General features: G+C 41.7%; 4 protein-coding genes across 4 annotated transcripts; 2 read left to right on the top strand and 2 right to left on the bottom strand.

Annotated features, from left to right (window-relative positions):
• Positions 1–5,885: 5,885 nt before the first annotated feature.
• Positions 5,886–6,894, top strand: J4E93_008278 (uncharacterized protein; the record flags this gene model as incomplete). Its single annotated transcript, XM_049346180.1, has 2 exons — positions 5,886–5,897; positions 5,953–6,894. 2 exons carry the CDS (start codon positions 5,886–5,888, stop codon positions 6,892–6,894), a joined length of 954 nt encoding a protein of 317 aa, XP_049196581.1.
• A 2,812-nt stretch (positions 6,895–9,706) lies between these two features.
• J4E93_008277 (uncharacterized protein) lies at positions 9,707–10,770 on the bottom strand (the record flags this gene model as incomplete). The annotated part of the gene is made up of 3 exons (XM_049346179.1): positions 9,707–10,147; positions 10,215–10,413; positions 10,478–10,770. The coding sequence occupies 3 exons, from the start codon at positions 10,768–10,770 to the stop codon at positions 9,707–9,709; spliced, it is 933 nt and encodes a 310-aa protein (XP_049196580.1).
• A 738-nt stretch (positions 10,771–11,508) lies between these two features.
• J4E93_008276 (uncharacterized protein) lies at positions 11,509–13,102 on the top strand (the record flags this gene model as incomplete). Its single annotated transcript, XM_049346178.1, has 4 exons — positions 11,509–11,533; positions 11,584–11,902; positions 11,952–12,819; positions 12,869–13,102. The coding sequence occupies 4 exons, from the start codon at positions 11,509–11,511 to the stop codon at positions 13,100–13,102; spliced, it is 1,446 nt and encodes a 481-aa protein (XP_049196579.1).
• Positions 13,103–13,243: 141 nt separating this feature from the next.
• On the bottom strand, positions 13,244–14,962 carry J4E93_008275 (uncharacterized protein; the record flags this gene model as incomplete). Its single annotated transcript, XM_049346177.1, has 2 exons — positions 13,244–13,584; positions 13,636–14,962. The coding sequence occupies 2 exons, from the start codon at positions 14,960–14,962 to the stop codon at positions 13,244–13,246; spliced, it is 1,668 nt and encodes a 555-aa protein (XP_049196578.1).
• Between the last annotated feature and the right edge of the window lie 1,853 nt (positions 14,963–16,815).

The following is a 16,815-nucleotide window of genomic DNA, read 5'->3' as shown; positions in this document are numbered from 1 at the left end:
GCTAGAAAAGTAGTAGTAGCTACTACTAAAATTAGCTTTAAAAATAATACTTAAAGTATAATTATTATAGATTAAAAGCTATAAATAGATAACTCTTAGTTTTGATTATAAGTAAAGCTATTTAGCTACTACTTATATTAATTTCTTTTATACTTTTACTTAGTATTATAAACTTAGTGTAAGCGCTATATTAATTAAAGTTATTAAAAGTTATAAGTAAAGTACTTTTTTAGCTTTTCTTACCTAAAAACTTAGAAGTTCTACTTAATAGTTTAGATAAAGTCTGAAAACTATTTTTAACTTTTTTCTTTTACTTTTTATAAGTATAAAGATCTTAATAAAGCTTTTTATAATATTAATAAGCTTTATCTATACTTTAGCGCTATTATTAAGTTAGTAAAGAATTATAAAAGCTAAAGAGAAAATAATTATAAACTTACTTTAAAATAATAGTAATTTACTATACTTATATAGCGCTTATATAGATCTTTATTATAGTAAAGTATTAATATAGAGTAAAGTAATAAGACGTAGTTAGTAACTCTATATAGTAATTCTGTTATAGGTATATTTTCTAAACACCTTATACTTACTATATATAACTATAGAAATTAAAAAAACTTTTTTTTTAATATTTACTATAAATATAAATAGTAATAATATACTTATAGAGAGTAATAGTAATAAAAGTATATTTAGTAAACTTAAAGGTAAACTTAGAGGTAGTAATAAGTAAGCTATAAGGCTATAGAAATATTAAAATGTCTCTAATCTAAGAACTAAGAGAAAGCTCTTAGCACTTAGGTAGTAGAAAGGGTAAAAGTTAGAATAGATAGAAGTCTAAACAGCTTAGCGTAAGTAAACTTTAGGTCTAGAATAATATTAAATTATAGTACTATACTACTATAAAATATAAAAAGATATTTACGTAAGTAAACTATAGTATAAAGAGTAGTAGCTTAGAGAGAATTATAAAAAGCTTTATATATATAAAATACTTTTTTTCTTCTTCTTTTTTTTTATTTTAAAGAACTTCTTATATCTTTAAGAGCTTCTTATATCTTTATAAACTCTAAAAATATAGCTAAGTACTACTCTTTTATAACTTAATACTAACTAATATCTTCTTAAAGATATCTAACTCTAACTTTATTACTACTATAAACGCTACTATTATAGCTACTACTAAGGTAGCTACTTCTAGCGCGCTCTCTATAAATTACTTTATAATTTAGTAAGTAGAATATACTATATTAAATAAGGTAATTAATAACTATTACTATAACTAAAATATAATATTAAGAACTATAGTTTTTCTTAACTATATATAGGTATTATATACTACTAAGTATATACATGTATTACTAAGTATAACTTTTAAGCCTAAGAATAAGCTAATATTAAATAGACTTTATTATAAAAAATAGTTAGTAGTTACTATTTTTATAGTAAGTAGGCTATATATACTATTAAGTCTAGACTTATTAACTACTAAAGAGACTTTTATAGTATAGTATTATAAGTAGCTTAAAGCTCTAAAAGTTAGGCGCTAATAATAAAGAAATAAAACTTTATTAACTTTACTTTAGAGTAGTAGTATAATAAGTAAAAGTAAAAAGTTTTTTATATTTTTTATAAAGTATATAACTATAAAGCTACTTAAAGATAAGTAGTAGAGCCTAGTATAAAAAGTAGTAGTAAGAGCTAGAACTTATTAGTATAAATAGAGAATAGATAGGTAGATAATAGTAAATATAGATAGTAAGTAGTAGTTACGTAATATAGCTACTAATATAGCTAGGTAAGTATAATTACGCATAAAATATAAGTTACTAGTAATTACATAAGTATTGTATAAGTATCTTAGATTATGTAGGTATCTTAGGTTAAGTTAGACTTACTTAGTTTTTTTTTTAATATTACGTAATTATATAAAGCTTATACTAGTACTAGTTAATAGTCTAAATAGCTATTAGTAATATATAATAAATATAAAGTAGTTAGCCTATTATAATTATATATATAGTAATTATTATAGAAGTAGTATAAGTGTAAGTATTATAAGTTATAAATCTAGGCTTATATTAAGAATTTTTAAGTTTACTATTAGGTCTAATATAGTAACGCGTTATTACGCAATTATATAATTATATAATTACTTAATTCTAAAAAAGGTACGCTATAGACTCTATCTCTTAGATCTAGAGAGAATAAGTAAGCTATAAAGCTATAGAGCTAGAGAAATATTTAAATATTCTTAAAAGTTAATATAAAAGCTTTCTAAAAGAAAGCTTTAAGTACCTAAGTAGAGACCTTAGTAAAAAAAGTAAAAGTTAGAGTAAAAGTTAAAGTATAGTATAATATAGCTTTTCTCTTAGCTATAAAAGTAGATAGGTAGAAGTTTAGGTAGGCGTAGGTAAACTTTAGGTCTAGAATAATATTAAATTTTAGTACTATAAAATATAAGAAAGTATTTATATATATAAACTATAGTATAGAGAATAATAGCTTAGAGAGAACTACAAAAAGCTTTATATATAAAGAATACTTCTCTTTTTCTTCTTTTATATTATTTTATAAAACTTCTTATATCTCTAAAAACTATTTATATCTCTAAGAACTTTTTGTATCTTTATTAACTCTAAATACCTAGGTACTACTCTAACTTAATACTAACTAATATTTGTAAAAATACCTAACGTTAACTTTATTACTAATATAAAGGCTGCTATTATAGCTACTACTAAAGTAGCTACTTCTAGCGCGCTCTCTATAAATTGCATAATAATCTAGTATTTAGAATATACTATGTTAAATAGAGTAATAAATTACTATAACTATAACTAGTTTTAGTTATACTTATTAAATATTATATTAAATTTTTCTATAAACTATCTTCTTTATTCTCTATAGAATATATATTATTCTTATCTTTTATTTTTCTTATATTCTCTTTCTTTTTAATAATACTAATATAGTAGCTATATTTAGTATAATAGCTTTTACTTTCTTAGTATTAAGAATCTTTTTAAATAAACCTTTACTAGTGTAAAGAACTAATATTTAATATATACTATTATATAGAGTATCTACTAAGTTATAGATAAATAATATACTAGAGTACTCTTTATACCTAGAATCTTAAAGTATCTATATCTATTACTTATTCTTAAACTTAATAATTATTGTTAATAGATTTATAAGAAACTATATTTAAAATTGTATATACTAGCTAAAGTAAGATATTACTAGTAAAAGGCTTTAATAATTAAATTTATTTTAAATAATATTTTAACTTCTAAGTACCTATCTATTAGTATAAGAATTAATTTTTCTTTATACTATATTAGAGAAGCAAATTTATATTAAAGCTAAAAAGTTTTAAATCTTTTTTTACTATTATTTTACTTATCTACATACTATAAGCTATATCTATAGTAGCTTCTTAATTAGCTAGTAAGTCTATAATAATAATACTTAGAATTTTATAATATATATTATTATATAAGTATTATAAAAAAATTCAATAATAAAGTAATAATAGTTTCTTAATATACTAATAATAGAATATATACTAAGTATAGACTATATCTATAGTAATTATTTATCTAGTATATTCTATTTAGAATAAAAAAGAATAGACTAAAGTAGTTGTAACTATAATTAAAGTTTTAGTATTACTTATTTTTAAGAGAAAAGATATATAATATAGTAGTAGTAGAAATACTAAGTATTCTCTTAGTATTATTAGTAGTAATAAATAAGTTAATATAGATATATAAAACTATATTATAAAGTAATTTTAAAGTTATATCTATATATATTAAGAGAAATTTAACTTTAGACTTAGTTTTTATAATCTTAAAGGTTTTTTTATTCTCTCTAGACCTAAGAGATAGAGCCTATAGTATACTTCTTCTAAAGATAAGTAATTAAGTAATTACGTTATTATATAATAACGTGTTACTATATTAGACTCTATATTTAAATTTAAAAATCTCTAATATAAGCCTAGATTTATAACTTTTAATACTTATACCTATACTACTTTTACTACTTATATTAATATTATACTTACTATACGCGTAATTATAACACGCTAACTACTTTATATTTATAATATAATACTAATAGCTACCTAGATTATAAACTAGTAGTAATAAAGTATATTTTATATAACTACTAATACTAAAAGAAAACCTAGTAAGCTTAATACTAGTATAAAGTCTTTAAACTAATCTTTAATACTTATATAAAGCTTATATAATTACTAGAAACTTATATTCTATATATTGTTATTTCTAAGCTAGCTATATTAGTAGCTATATTATATAACTATTCTTATAGCTTAATACCTTACTTTTTATATATTTAGTATATTTTAAATTAGCTAAAGCACTACTTACTTTTAGCTATTAAATCTACTACCTACTATAAAGTTAATAAATGCCTATTTATTAAGTATTACTAGTACTTTATTTATATTAGCTATAAGTTTAGTATTTAGTATTTAAAGTTAAAAAAGCTACTTTAAAGTAATTATATAAGTAGTAAAAAAAAGGTCTATATAGATAAGAGCTTATATACTTAGAAAATATAAACTTACTACTTTTTTTATTTTATTAATCTACTTTATAATCTTAACACTATTAATATTAAAGTACTTTCTTTAGTATAGTATAAGCTTTATATTTATAGCTAAAGTTTATATAATACTTATTATAAAGTAGCTAGTATAAATTATAATATTAATTAAACTACTTATAAATATAGTAAAGTTATTTAAGTTAATATTTTCTATAATACTAAGTATCTAGATATAATTAAGAATAGAAATATTTTCTATAAGTATAAAAAAAAAGTTAATCTAAACTAAGTATTATTTATTAAAAAAAAAGTAGAGTATATAAAAGAATAAAGATAGAAGTATTAAAAATTTAAAATAGAAATTTATAGTAAAAAAAAGTATTATTTAAGTATATAGGCTTTTATATTAATACTATATAAAGTAGCTATTCTTTAAACTATAGTATTAACCTCTATAAAGACATTTACCTTTATACTAACTATAGTTATTAACTTACTTTTATAGCTAATAAAAAAGCTTCTATCTAATATTATACTACTTTTTAACTTTTAGCTTTTATACTAATAAAAGCTATTTATTATTACTATTAGCTTTTACCTAGCTTTAAAAGCTTATTTAAATATATATTTCTAGAATTTTAATAACTTTGTAGCTTTATAGCTTACTTTTAGTACTTTTAAGTTTACTTCTAAGTATACTAAATAGTTCTTTATTACTATTATCTTTATAAAAATATTATTAATATACTAAAAAGTATAGTAAGTATTACTAAAAAAGTTCTATTAATACTTACTACTATATTATAGTAAATATAAAGTATTTAAAAAATTTACTTATATTAAGATTACTATATAAAGTTACTAAACTATATTTTATTACTCTACTTTATATTAATATTCTACTATAATAAAGGTTTCTTTTTTATTTTAGTTATATAATAATATTATAAGATATAATAATATTATAAGATATAATATAGTAGACTATATCTCTAAGATCTAAAGAGAACTCTTATTAGCTACTACTTAGCTAGTACTCTATATATAGAGTAACAAGAGTAAAAGCTAATTTAGTAAGTTTATTAGCTAGTTTAGCTTTAATGTTAACAAATAGAATAGTAGTTTGGCATGTGCGGTGCGTACAGGCAGCCGCACGCGTGGGCGCCACTCGTGGCGTTCGATCGGTGTCGATCCAGACCAGACGCTAATTGCAGAAGCTAAGTAGCGCGGAACCCCACTCTGCTGGTCTTCACCTATGTTCCTGCATATCGCGATCCCTATATTACAGCAATTCGATCATGTCGAAAAAGGTAAGCTGCAGGTAAAATGCGCTGTCGCTTGAGAAGCACACTAAACCATGCGCAGGGAAGCGACACGCCTTCTTCCATTCGTATCCGGGAGAATCAGCGGCGCTCGCGTAATCAGCGGAAAGAGCTCATCCAGGACTTGCAGCGACGCGTGCAGGAATATGAAGCCAAAGGCATCGCCGCTACCCAAGAGATGCAACGCGCAGCCCGCAAGGTTGCAGAGGAGAACGCACGTCTAAAGAGCTTGCTGGCCAGCCGTGGTGTGTCGCGCGAGGAGGTGGACGCGTATCTACGATCCTTTGATGCGCCAAGCGCACCAAGTCCCTCAGCTGCCGCGCTGTATGCTCAACCAGCGATGCGACCTCAGGTCTCACTTACTCCCGCGCAAAGTCCTGTCGGATACGCGACGTATCCTGTCTCTCAGCCTGTTGTACGGTCTCCGGCGCAAGTTCCTGAGCCAGCCCCTGCACAGACCCCAATCCAGCAGCGGCCGCACCCACCAACTCAACATTATGCACAGTCTTTCCCAGACACCCACCGCGTTCGTCAGTCAGTGGTAGGAGCCATTCAAGACGCAGCTAGCGTGCCTGAGAGAGCAAACATCACGACTAATTTGCCGTCTACTGCTGCGCATGAGCCTGTTGCAATGGTAGACCAGGAGAAGTCATCTTGCTGTAAACCACCCGAGACACAAAGAGCCTTCGATTCTCGGATAACAGAAAGCTCAATGACCGATCAAAGCGAAGCCTCATCCCGCAGCGTCGCAGAAGACGACGATTGTCCTAACACGACGAGTTGTTTTTGTCCACCCACATCTGCGCCTCAAGGGAAGTCGCTCGACAATGGTTTGTTGATATCATGCGAGACCGCTGCCACCATCATATCAGAGATGCGTGGCGACGGTGATAGACATCGGATACGGGCCAGTCTAGGCTGTCAGGGAGACCAAGAATGTAGTGTCAAGAATACGCTTGTTCTGGAGCTCATGGATGAGAGATAGCTTGAACCGATACAAAACATCGTAGTCTTGGTCTTCCTCTTGTCCAACGTCTGCTCATGCGCAAGCAACTTCCTTTTGAGGCTGACAAATGACGTCACGCCGCGTGGCAGCCCGTCTGAACCCCGTTAACCCATAATCTTTCAACATTCGCAGTCTCGACAACCTTCACTTATCGAAGTTCTGGACAATGGCGCACAAGAATGCCAACGCGAAAGTGCTTCACTCCAATCCCGTCGCGTCATATGATACTGACATCCTTCCAAGTCGACAAACGCCGAGCGGGTGCGCAACAATCAGCGTCGCAGTCGCGCCCGGCGCAAAGCATACGTTGCCGAACTTGAAGCGAAGCTCCGCGAATCTAGAAACGGATGTAGTCAAGACCCCGCGACAGAAGAGCTTGCGAGAGCTACCGAAGAGGTTCAATCGCTCAAAAAACTGTTGTATACGTTAGGGCTTGACGAAGCATTCCTCGAGGCTTTCTCGGGAGCCCAGCATCTCGCAGCACAGTTCTCTAGCAACCTAGAGAGCATCACACACATCGGCAGTACGCCTGAGACATCTTCTCAACATATAAAACCTTTATCGATGAGCGAGGTAGGCTCACACGTCGCAATTGTCATCATGATTTGACGAGGCTAGTTGGACACAAGCTCCATTGTCCCCTCCCAGAATCAAGCACATATGCTTTCTTCGCTTTCCGGCGCGGAGATGGACATACAGGATGCGATAGACGCCTCGCCCCCATGGGCATCGCATGAGACACCTGCTACTATCAGTTCCCTAGCACACACCAACGGAGGTCTAAGTTTGTTGAGCCCACTTCAGGAAAACCTGGCCGATTTTACGCCAGCATCGAACGGACTATCAGCGCAACGATCAGGTTCGACCACGCCTTGTACAACCGCTTTCTCCCTCGTGCTTGCACAGAACCCCAACGGCCACAGCTCAGAATATCTGGACAAGAAGCTAAGGGCGGGCTACCGATTCAGCACGTCTCCGTTGGAAGGTTGTCGCATACAAAATCATGTCTTATTGGAGGTTCTTGCAGAGATTGCATGAGCGTTGATCGAAGAATGCATGCTATCGGTCGAGGGCATTTTGGCGACGTTTCACCCTCCGTAGCTGAAACATGAATCCACTAGCCACTACATATGAAAGGCCTGCAAAGATCTGAGGATAAAGATACTCACGCGAAGATGAAGACCGTCTGAGCTTGAGGGCGATTCCCTCGGAGACTGCTTCAGTCAGTCGAGGCGTCTCTCGGCCTCAAAAACGAGGCGCTTACCTGTTGCTGGAATAATGACTGCCGCCCAGGATAGAGAGAGCAACGACTGCAAGTTCTTGATACCCGCGACTTCGACGCACAGGGGGCCAATGGTCTGTTTGAGGTGACTGGTCAGTGGAGCTGTCTGGAGTTTTTCTTAGTCGTGCGCTTCACTTACCATCCAGAATACACCAACGATTGCGCCGCAGAGGATGGCAAAGAAGACTGTTAGTGCATAGGAAGTAGCAGGCAGCCAGAACGCAAAACATGAAACACCGCACAGCAAGGTCAACGCTCCTGCCGTGTTTATCCTGCTCCATCGATCACTCAGTATACCGATGATTGGACGCCCGACCGCAGTTCCGACGTTCAAGAGGCCGATTATATCTGTAGCTTGGGATCGCGAGAGACCTATCGATAGTGCAAAATCGGAAAGTGAGAAGAGCAAGACGATGTATCCCAGCATGCTGATGAAGACCCATGCAAGCAGCAATACCACTTCGTAGCGCCGCAGAAGCTTGGTATCGAAGCCCAGTTGGGATGGCCGAATGGCCTTGTTCCTGTCGCGTATGAAGACCGTTGCAGTAAGATTGGCCACGAAAGCGATGATGCCCGTAATGCGCAACGCCCAACCAATGCTGTATCTTTGGATAATGGCCTCGGTGCCCCAAGTGAAAGCTGCGCCGCCGACCCCAGACCCTGCTGCACTAATGCCGTTGGCCAGGCTTCGTTTTCGATCAAACCATTGCGACAGGACGGGAAGGCAGGGAATGTATAGAGAGCCAATTCCACAGCCGATCAAGACTCCCTGCGAGAGGTGGAGCTGCCAGATTTGAGTTGCGAATGAGGCAGCGATGAAGCCACCGAGCTGCAAGACCAGGCCGCAGCACATGACAACATGGGTTCCGAATCTGCGACAGAACACTGTCACGAAGGGTGCCACGAGCATGGCAATGGCAAAGTTGAAGCCACCGATGAACGCATAGTCCCAGGTAGAGGCTTCGGGGAAGATGTCATCGGCTAGGTAGTGCGATAGATAGATGCCGTAGGCCTGACAAGTTTGTCAGCATGATACCTAATGGAGGGAAAGTAACTTTCGGGAATGCAACCTTGACATACCGAAACAGTACCCCATGTAAAGCAATTGATAGTAAAGCACGCTGCTACACAGACCCAGCCGTAGCCGCCATCTGGGGGAGTGTGCTCTGCATTGGTCGTGTGCTCATCTTCGATTACCTCATCGAGCGCTAGTGGCGGTGAAACCTCGCTGTGCAGTCGGGGGTTGGCGTCCGATTTCGTCATCTTTGTGGAATGCTATCGACAGGATGGCATTTTCTGCCTCAGCTGACGCCACTATATATGCGCGGAGGAGATATGTCACTTGCATTTGCGGGGTGTCACCACTCACGGATGATCGACAGCACTAGTTCAGAACTGGTCGGTAGCTGTTGATACGTTCAGGAGCTGCGCTCCACTACCACATTGTATACCATACTGTATCTGAAGTATTTGAAGCAATGCTGTTTGCGCATTGACATGAGGTTCGGATTAATTTGACGGCCCGGCGTTGGTTGACAAAGCCGCATGCTGCGTGTCTGGGGCAGGCTTGCTCGCTTCCTTTTCTTGCTTCGCCCGCTTCTCTTCCCTCTCACTGAACCTGTCGCCGAAGAGATCGAAATGTGGGCGCATCACAATGGTGTATTTGACGAACTCCTCCATGCAGTCGACGAGTCGATCTCTGTTCCCGCTGGGCATCAGCCTGCTGCCGGCATCCTCCTCTGTGAACTGCTTATATGCCATGGGTATGGAGCTCTGGTTCGGTATAACGAACATGCGCATCCATCGACCAAGTATTCGCAGGGCGTTTACCGTGTTGAAGGACTGCGATCCGCCGTTCACTTGTGCGATTCCGAGGGTACGGCCCTGGGTCGGACGAACAGAGCCGGTGGAGAGTGGTATCCAGTCGATCTGGTTCTTGAACACGGCCGTCTATGGAAAAGCACAGCCATCAGTATGACATTCACCAAGCATATGGAGTTTTAGGGCGACAACTTACGAGAGTCCCATGCTGCTCAGGACATATCCATATATGCCCATCGCTCCATTTACTCAGTTCGCGTAACTCCTGCACTTTCGGATGTGTGTGTTGTACATCGTCTTTGACAGGTAGGCCAGTGGGGTCGTACATGCGCACGTCGCATCCAAGGCGGAAAAGTATTCGGCTCGCCTCGTACGACAGCAAGCGCGAGTAAGATCTGCACCATGTCAGTATTTTCCCCTGAAAGCACCTATAGGCGCATCTTGCTGAGAGATTTGTACCTTGATCGCATGCTTCCGTGCAAGACCACCACCCTGAGCCTGTCGTCTCCACGCTGGAGCAACTGTGTATCGACCATCTTCAGTGCTGTGCTGAGTTCCAATTGAGCCACCCAATCGTCCTCAGCATCTTTCCCCTCAAGTATAAATGGCCGGTAAGCCTTTCGAACTTCCACATCGTCTTCAGAGGGTGGTATCGCCAATGAGCGACCTTGATACGCGGGATCAATTTCGAGTTCAGCTCGTGCACGTTCGGCCGAGGTATTGTTCAGATCTCCATTCGGTATCGTCGCCATTGTACGTGCGAATGAAAGGGAGGTGCGCAGAGGTCTGGAGGTGATGGTGCTGCGAACACCGATACTGAGGATTGAGCGGTAGATTTTCATGAGCTAGCGCATGTGGATGCGTACGAAGTGTGTTGGGATGTGAATGTGAAGTCGTATCGATCTGCTAGCAAATTAGCATTACTTTCCTGCAAAGATAACTTCGGAATACCGTTTATAGACGCGCAGGGAGCGGCGACACGAGGGTGCCTGGGAAAACACGTCATGGCTAGCAAGCATGTCACTCCACATGTCCGATTCGTCGAGATTTCACAGACCCTGCGTCCCAACCCCGGAGCCTCACTTGGAATGCGACGGCTTCCAAATACTGTCCGAACTCCTTAGCCAGGGCCGGAATATGTATCTTAGCGAGGTATTGGTTCAGTTCGCTCTTCCTGATTCCATCAGAGTCCATATTGTCCAATTGGTCACCAGGAGTCGTATCACGGGAGGTGTTCAGTGCTAGTGGATGCGTATTGAGAAGTACAACATGAAGATCTTGATGATTTTGGACACTATGATCATGGAAATGGAGGAAACGGTGTTGGTGTGCTACACTGGTGGGAGGTGCTGTACCGGGGATAACGGTCGCGCACGTGGAGGGGTAGCCAGAATGCTTGGCGACGTTTTCGCTCCCAGACCCCTGCAAACGTCGTCATGTTGAATGTCGTGACTGAGTGCCTCACCAATACACCACCACTGAGCCGCAAAATGGAGTACGACACATTCTCAGCACGTGAGTATACACGCGCCTATGCAAGCCGGTTCATGACTAATCAGCACCAGCGCAGTACAGCACCAACGACGCGACGTCGTTTGCCCACACTTCGGCGCGCTCGCGATGGCCCATCATCATCACCCAAGGCATTGACGACGTACACCGCTCTCTGCACGACACCAAAGACGAGACGGCCATCACAGAAGGCAAACAGGTTGTTGCAGAACTTGCCAAGCTGAAGTACGAGCTCCAGCACGACCGCGAGCTCACTCTGATCCCCGATGATGGCGAGCGCGATGTCGAAGCATACAACAAGGAACTGGCAGTAAGAGGCAACCCCAAGTGGCACAACGTGTCTTGGCTGTACGCCGAGTGCTATCTGTACAGGTATGTGGAATTGAGTCGCTCAATGGCACGTGCTAATGGCTATAGGTAGACGCATCGCAAGCATCTTTAAGCAGACCACCAAATGGCGCTCGTACGACATCTTCGCTCGCCAGAAGATGGAAACCTTCAAGTCCTCCCGCCCCGCCGTCGTCGAACTCGCCGCGCGCTACAAAGACATTGTCACCGAGCTGGAGCAGAAGAAGACAATCAAGGGTGCAGAGTCGCAGGAGCAGCTCGAGGCCGCGGAGAAGGTCCTCTTCACCGAGATGTGCGAGATCTGTCTTTGGGGCAACGCGACGGATCTGTCCTTGCTGACCAACCTGTCATACGAGGATATCCAGAAATTGCAGGGCTCTGAGGCGCGCAAGAACTCCGAGAAAAACATCCTAGTCAACGACCTAGACAAGGCGTTCGCGGTTCTCACGCGGGCCCAGAAAGAGGGCAAGAAGGAGCGTCGTGTCGACATAGTGCTTGACAACGCTGGATTCGAGCTCTTCGTCGATCTCATCCTCGCTGGATATCTCATCGCTTCAGGCCTGGCGACGAATGTCGTGTTCCACCCCAAGAACATCCCATGGTTCGTTTCAGACGTTCTGCCAGCCGATTTTGGTGCGCTCCTCATGGCACTAGCCGACCCACAGAGCTTCTACAGCGCGCTATCAGAAGATGAGAAGCATGCTGGTAAGCAGTCCGTACCGCTGTCTGAGACAGAGAGTGCGAACCTGCAATTCCTGTTCCAGCACTGGAGTGGTCTCCACGCAGAAGGCCAGTTGATGATGCGACCAAATGACTTCTGGACTGCAGGCGGCAGCTACTGGCGACTTCCCAAGAGCGAACCGGACTTGTACGAGGATCTCAAGGAGAGCGAACTCGTCATCTTCAAGGGCGATCTCAACTATCGCAAGCTAACAGCTGATGTGAGTGCCCTCGTCCACATTTGATCCTCGCATTACTGACGATCACTAGGCTGCTTGGTCTCCTACCACACCCTTCACCGAAGCTATCGGACCAATGGGCCCCGGCTCAGGTCTACGAGTCCTTGCGCTCCGCACGTGCAAGGCCGACGTCGTTGTCGGATTAAAGGACGGAGAAGACGAGCGCATCAAAGCATTAGAGGGCAGTGGCGGAGACAGTGGGGCGAGAAAGTGGGCTTGGAGTGGCAAGTGGGCTGTTGTCCAATTTTCGGACGGAAAGGCCTAGTCGACCAACAACATACGACGTTATGGACATGCTTGGGTGTAGATAGACTATAGACATTAAACTTAGGTATGACAGAAGAAAAGTAAATACATGACATGACCGAGCACCGGGCTCTGTCGGCCCCAGGCCGCGATGAAACTCTTAGTAGACGCCTCTCCTGATGTCGGAGGCGATCTGTTGAAGCTCCTCAACAGTTGGTGGCTGCTTGTTGCCCTTCAACAGTTTGATCTTGGAAAGGCTCTCCATCTCTTTGATCTTCCTTGCAACGAGGCCGTTTTTGGTTGGTCGTGTTTTCGGGATACCTCGTTGCTGAAGGTGCCCCTCCAAGCTGGGTCTGCCGCTGGTCGGTTGCTGGGCAGGGCGTGTCCTATCTCTGTGGAGCACATCTGCACGTGCAGTTGGCCGATCGTAGGTCTGCTTGGGCTGTTCACGGGTTTGTGAGACTTCTGCTTTCGCCGCCGAGTGTCCTAGAGCCCTCAGATCTGTTACAAGTCAGTTTTGGGTCGAGGTGATGGAAGTGGACTGCGACATACCATGCAGAAGTTTGTGACCATCTGGCTCACTTCCTCGCCATTGCCCGTTGTCACGCTTAGCCCACAGCCTCCTCATTGCGTCAAGCTCAAGATGATACTCCAGAGCCCCGGAAACTGGTATGCTACTGCATATCGCTACCATGTCCAGCGTCTGGCTGTGCACTTCGGCGTCCGCATTAGCCTTCACGAGTACAACCTCCAGCGTGCTTAAGGGTTCCCTGGGTTGGGGTGGAGGAGAGTCGCCGCGGCATACAAACTCCAATGAGTCGGGACGCTTCGCAGATCGGAAGCTGAGCTTGCGACGGAGGATCTTGGGCCCCGCTGGACTTGCTGAGCGACTCCGTTCTGTTGGCTGACTTGGGGTACTGTCCTGACCGGTGATGAGAGTGGTCACTGTGCGCAGAGAATCGATCACGATGGAAGTGTCTTCCTGTGCATCCTTCTTTCTTTTAGTTGCGCTGCGTACAACTGTAGCTTCTGCACTAGGCACTGGGAGCTGGATGCGAATGTTTGAAGCACGAGATAGTGCCGATTTGACCATGTGAGGTGGTGTACTGCTCGTCCAGCATCCCCAGTACTTGCTAATGTCCTTCTCGGCGCTGACATGGGCACCACCAATGTCAGACAGGTCGATGAGAAATAGGCTGTCGCGATAGAGAATGTCTAGTCCCAGCTCACGCGCTTGCTTACATACCATCAATGCCGGATGCATCATAAAAGATCGGATATCGATGGTGCTCGGGCCATGGCGGTGCCGGCGTCGTGGCTGGGGTGTGATACGCGACTGGTATGGTGTGATGGAGACCGCGCGTTCTTCAGCGAAAACGTATGACAATATGTGATTGACTATTGCCTGGGGAAGTTGAAGGAAAGAACGCGTCGACTCTGGCGAATCTTTGGTAGCTTTTGTCGTAGGTACTGTGCTACTCAAAGCACTGGCGGAAGTAACATTGGTGGCGTAAGACTTTGCTGTCGATTTTGATGAGGCTGAAGATCGATCCGATTCGTCGACGAGTGATTCGTCAAGCATTATCATACACTCTATTGTATGCGCATCCCACTTGTCGTCAAGAGTTTGCGATGCCGCTGAGGTGTGTATCGGCTCTTTTGCCATGTCGCGTCGAGGCTTTGCGTGGACATTGCAATGCCGTGATGATCCCGCTTTCGGTGGTGGTAAAGGCTTATTTTGACCGGGGAACAGGTCTTGCATGTACTTTTTGGTTGTGGCATACGCTTTGGGATCGAGTCCGTAGTTCGCAAAGTCAACGCTGAATCGAGGGTCTGGAAGCTGAAGTGCAAGTATCGAACGGGGCGTAACCTGCGCCATAATGATGAAAGCCTCCTGTTTGTTGGTGTTGGAAGGCTGTGAATTGCGAAATGAGTGACGAGAGTGGGGGCAACCAAAGACGAAGGAGTAGAACAAGAATAAGTGGACGAAAGCCTGCGCCACTAGATATGAAGGTAACGACAGAGTCAGAGTCCAGCTCTCAATGGTGAACGATCGACGTGATCATCAACGAAGCTGGAGAAGACGATAACTCCATTCTTAACCCACATTAGATGGTGATCACACCGTATACCCTGTCTTCTTCCCATGTACAGACAGACCCATGGCTAGCAGATTCAAAAGCCGTTACGAAAACGGGCCGGGCACAGATGTGATGTAACCGTATGTCCTTAATCTTTGGAGGCGATGTGAGGCCTGATCGTTTACCCTGATCCCATTCGCTCGATGTGAACTCTACCCACAAACATTTCTAATGGCGCTACTAGGGTATCTTGATCAATTGATAGTTGCCGTTGATAAGGCTCCGTCGCGTGGTCGAGACCAAGGTTCATTACTCAATTGCGAGCAGCTGTAAGAGAGCGGGAAGGGCCTGAGGCTTCATCCGAGACTCAGAACGTTCGAGCGTCAATGCAGAACGAAAACCTGAAACCTGACGTACCAGATTCGGCAGATCGACATGGCTGGGAACTCATCGTAGAGTGGAGACGATGCGCGAACGCGACCGTGTGCAGGCAAGCGTTTGCTACCTCAGTGGGTGGGGATGAGGCTGTCCAGAACGCACAAGCGACGTGCAATGTTTCATGCCTTGGGCATTGACGAGACCCATGGCGATGGGCGGCTGAAGAGGTAGCCGAGATGTACCGACTGCATATGGAGATGAGGTATACTTGAATTGCCGAAGCCTGTTATGAAGCTAGTTGCGTAAAAGAGGTCGCCCACGTTCCTTTCCTGCAGGTACTCCTCAAGATTGTGCAGGATGAAGGAAACATGGAAGCCGCTGATGGCGAGTTCAGCTAGCGCCTGTCGCGCCAAGCCCCCGTTGTTTTCGAGGCCTGAGGCCTTCCGTCCGGCCCCACATGCGCGTCACGACCATGCACCTCGCTTCGTCGACTTTGCGTTCAAAGCCGCGTCTTCTCCCTTGACGCATCACTACAATACGCGCCCGATGCCGGGGCAAACTCCAGAGGGACTCACCATCGTCTGGGCTGCATGTACATCCATGTCCGCGGCGGATTGGGAATGTGCATTGGGCCTCGTGGCCCCTATCCATCGCATAGTTTCTTAATGTCCCGTCCAGTATTGGAAACAGTCGACAAAATCCCCAGCCACTGTCCGGAAAAGCTCGGGAAGGCTTTCGCGAATGAAACCAACTCTGCACGCATCGCACGACCATACACATCGACAAAACACCCATCCGGTCCGGCGCCCTGGTACACGTCCAAGAAGGAAAGCCCATGGCGCAAATATGGCAAACATTATAGCCACTCATCATATGTAAAGGCATTTGTACAGTTCAAAGGGTCGCTCGATGGGCTTACAAGTCAGTACCCTAGTCACCCCGTTCATGCGACGCGTTGATATGGGCCATGATTGCCATGATCATATCAAAACACAATACAGACAGGACCGTCAAGCTCCTATAGATCACTACGTGTTAAGATGCCGATCTCTACATAACACCCGCATCAGGATACTTCGTCCGGTCTTTCGAATCATGAAGACTTTCGAGCTCTTTCCAACGATTGAGCAACACGCAGGCGCAAGGAGTTTTGTCAGGGAAGGCGGCATTCGCCGTGAACCCGCTCATCTAGGCTAATGACCGGTGGTCAGTTTCATATACGAGTAGCTCTGAAGAATCACCCGATATCGGACGGTTGCTGGCTTCATGAGAA

The sequence above is a fragment of the Alternaria ventricosa genome, assembly GCF_023758065.1.
Source record: "Alternaria ventricosa strain BMP 2768 chromosome Unknown scaffold_16, whole genome shotgun sequence".
In the NCBI taxonomy this organism is placed as follows: Eukaryota; Fungi; Ascomycota; class Dothideomycetes; order Pleosporales; family Pleosporaceae; genus Alternaria; species Alternaria ventricosa.
This window is presented reverse-complemented; position numbering and strand designations above follow the sequence as displayed.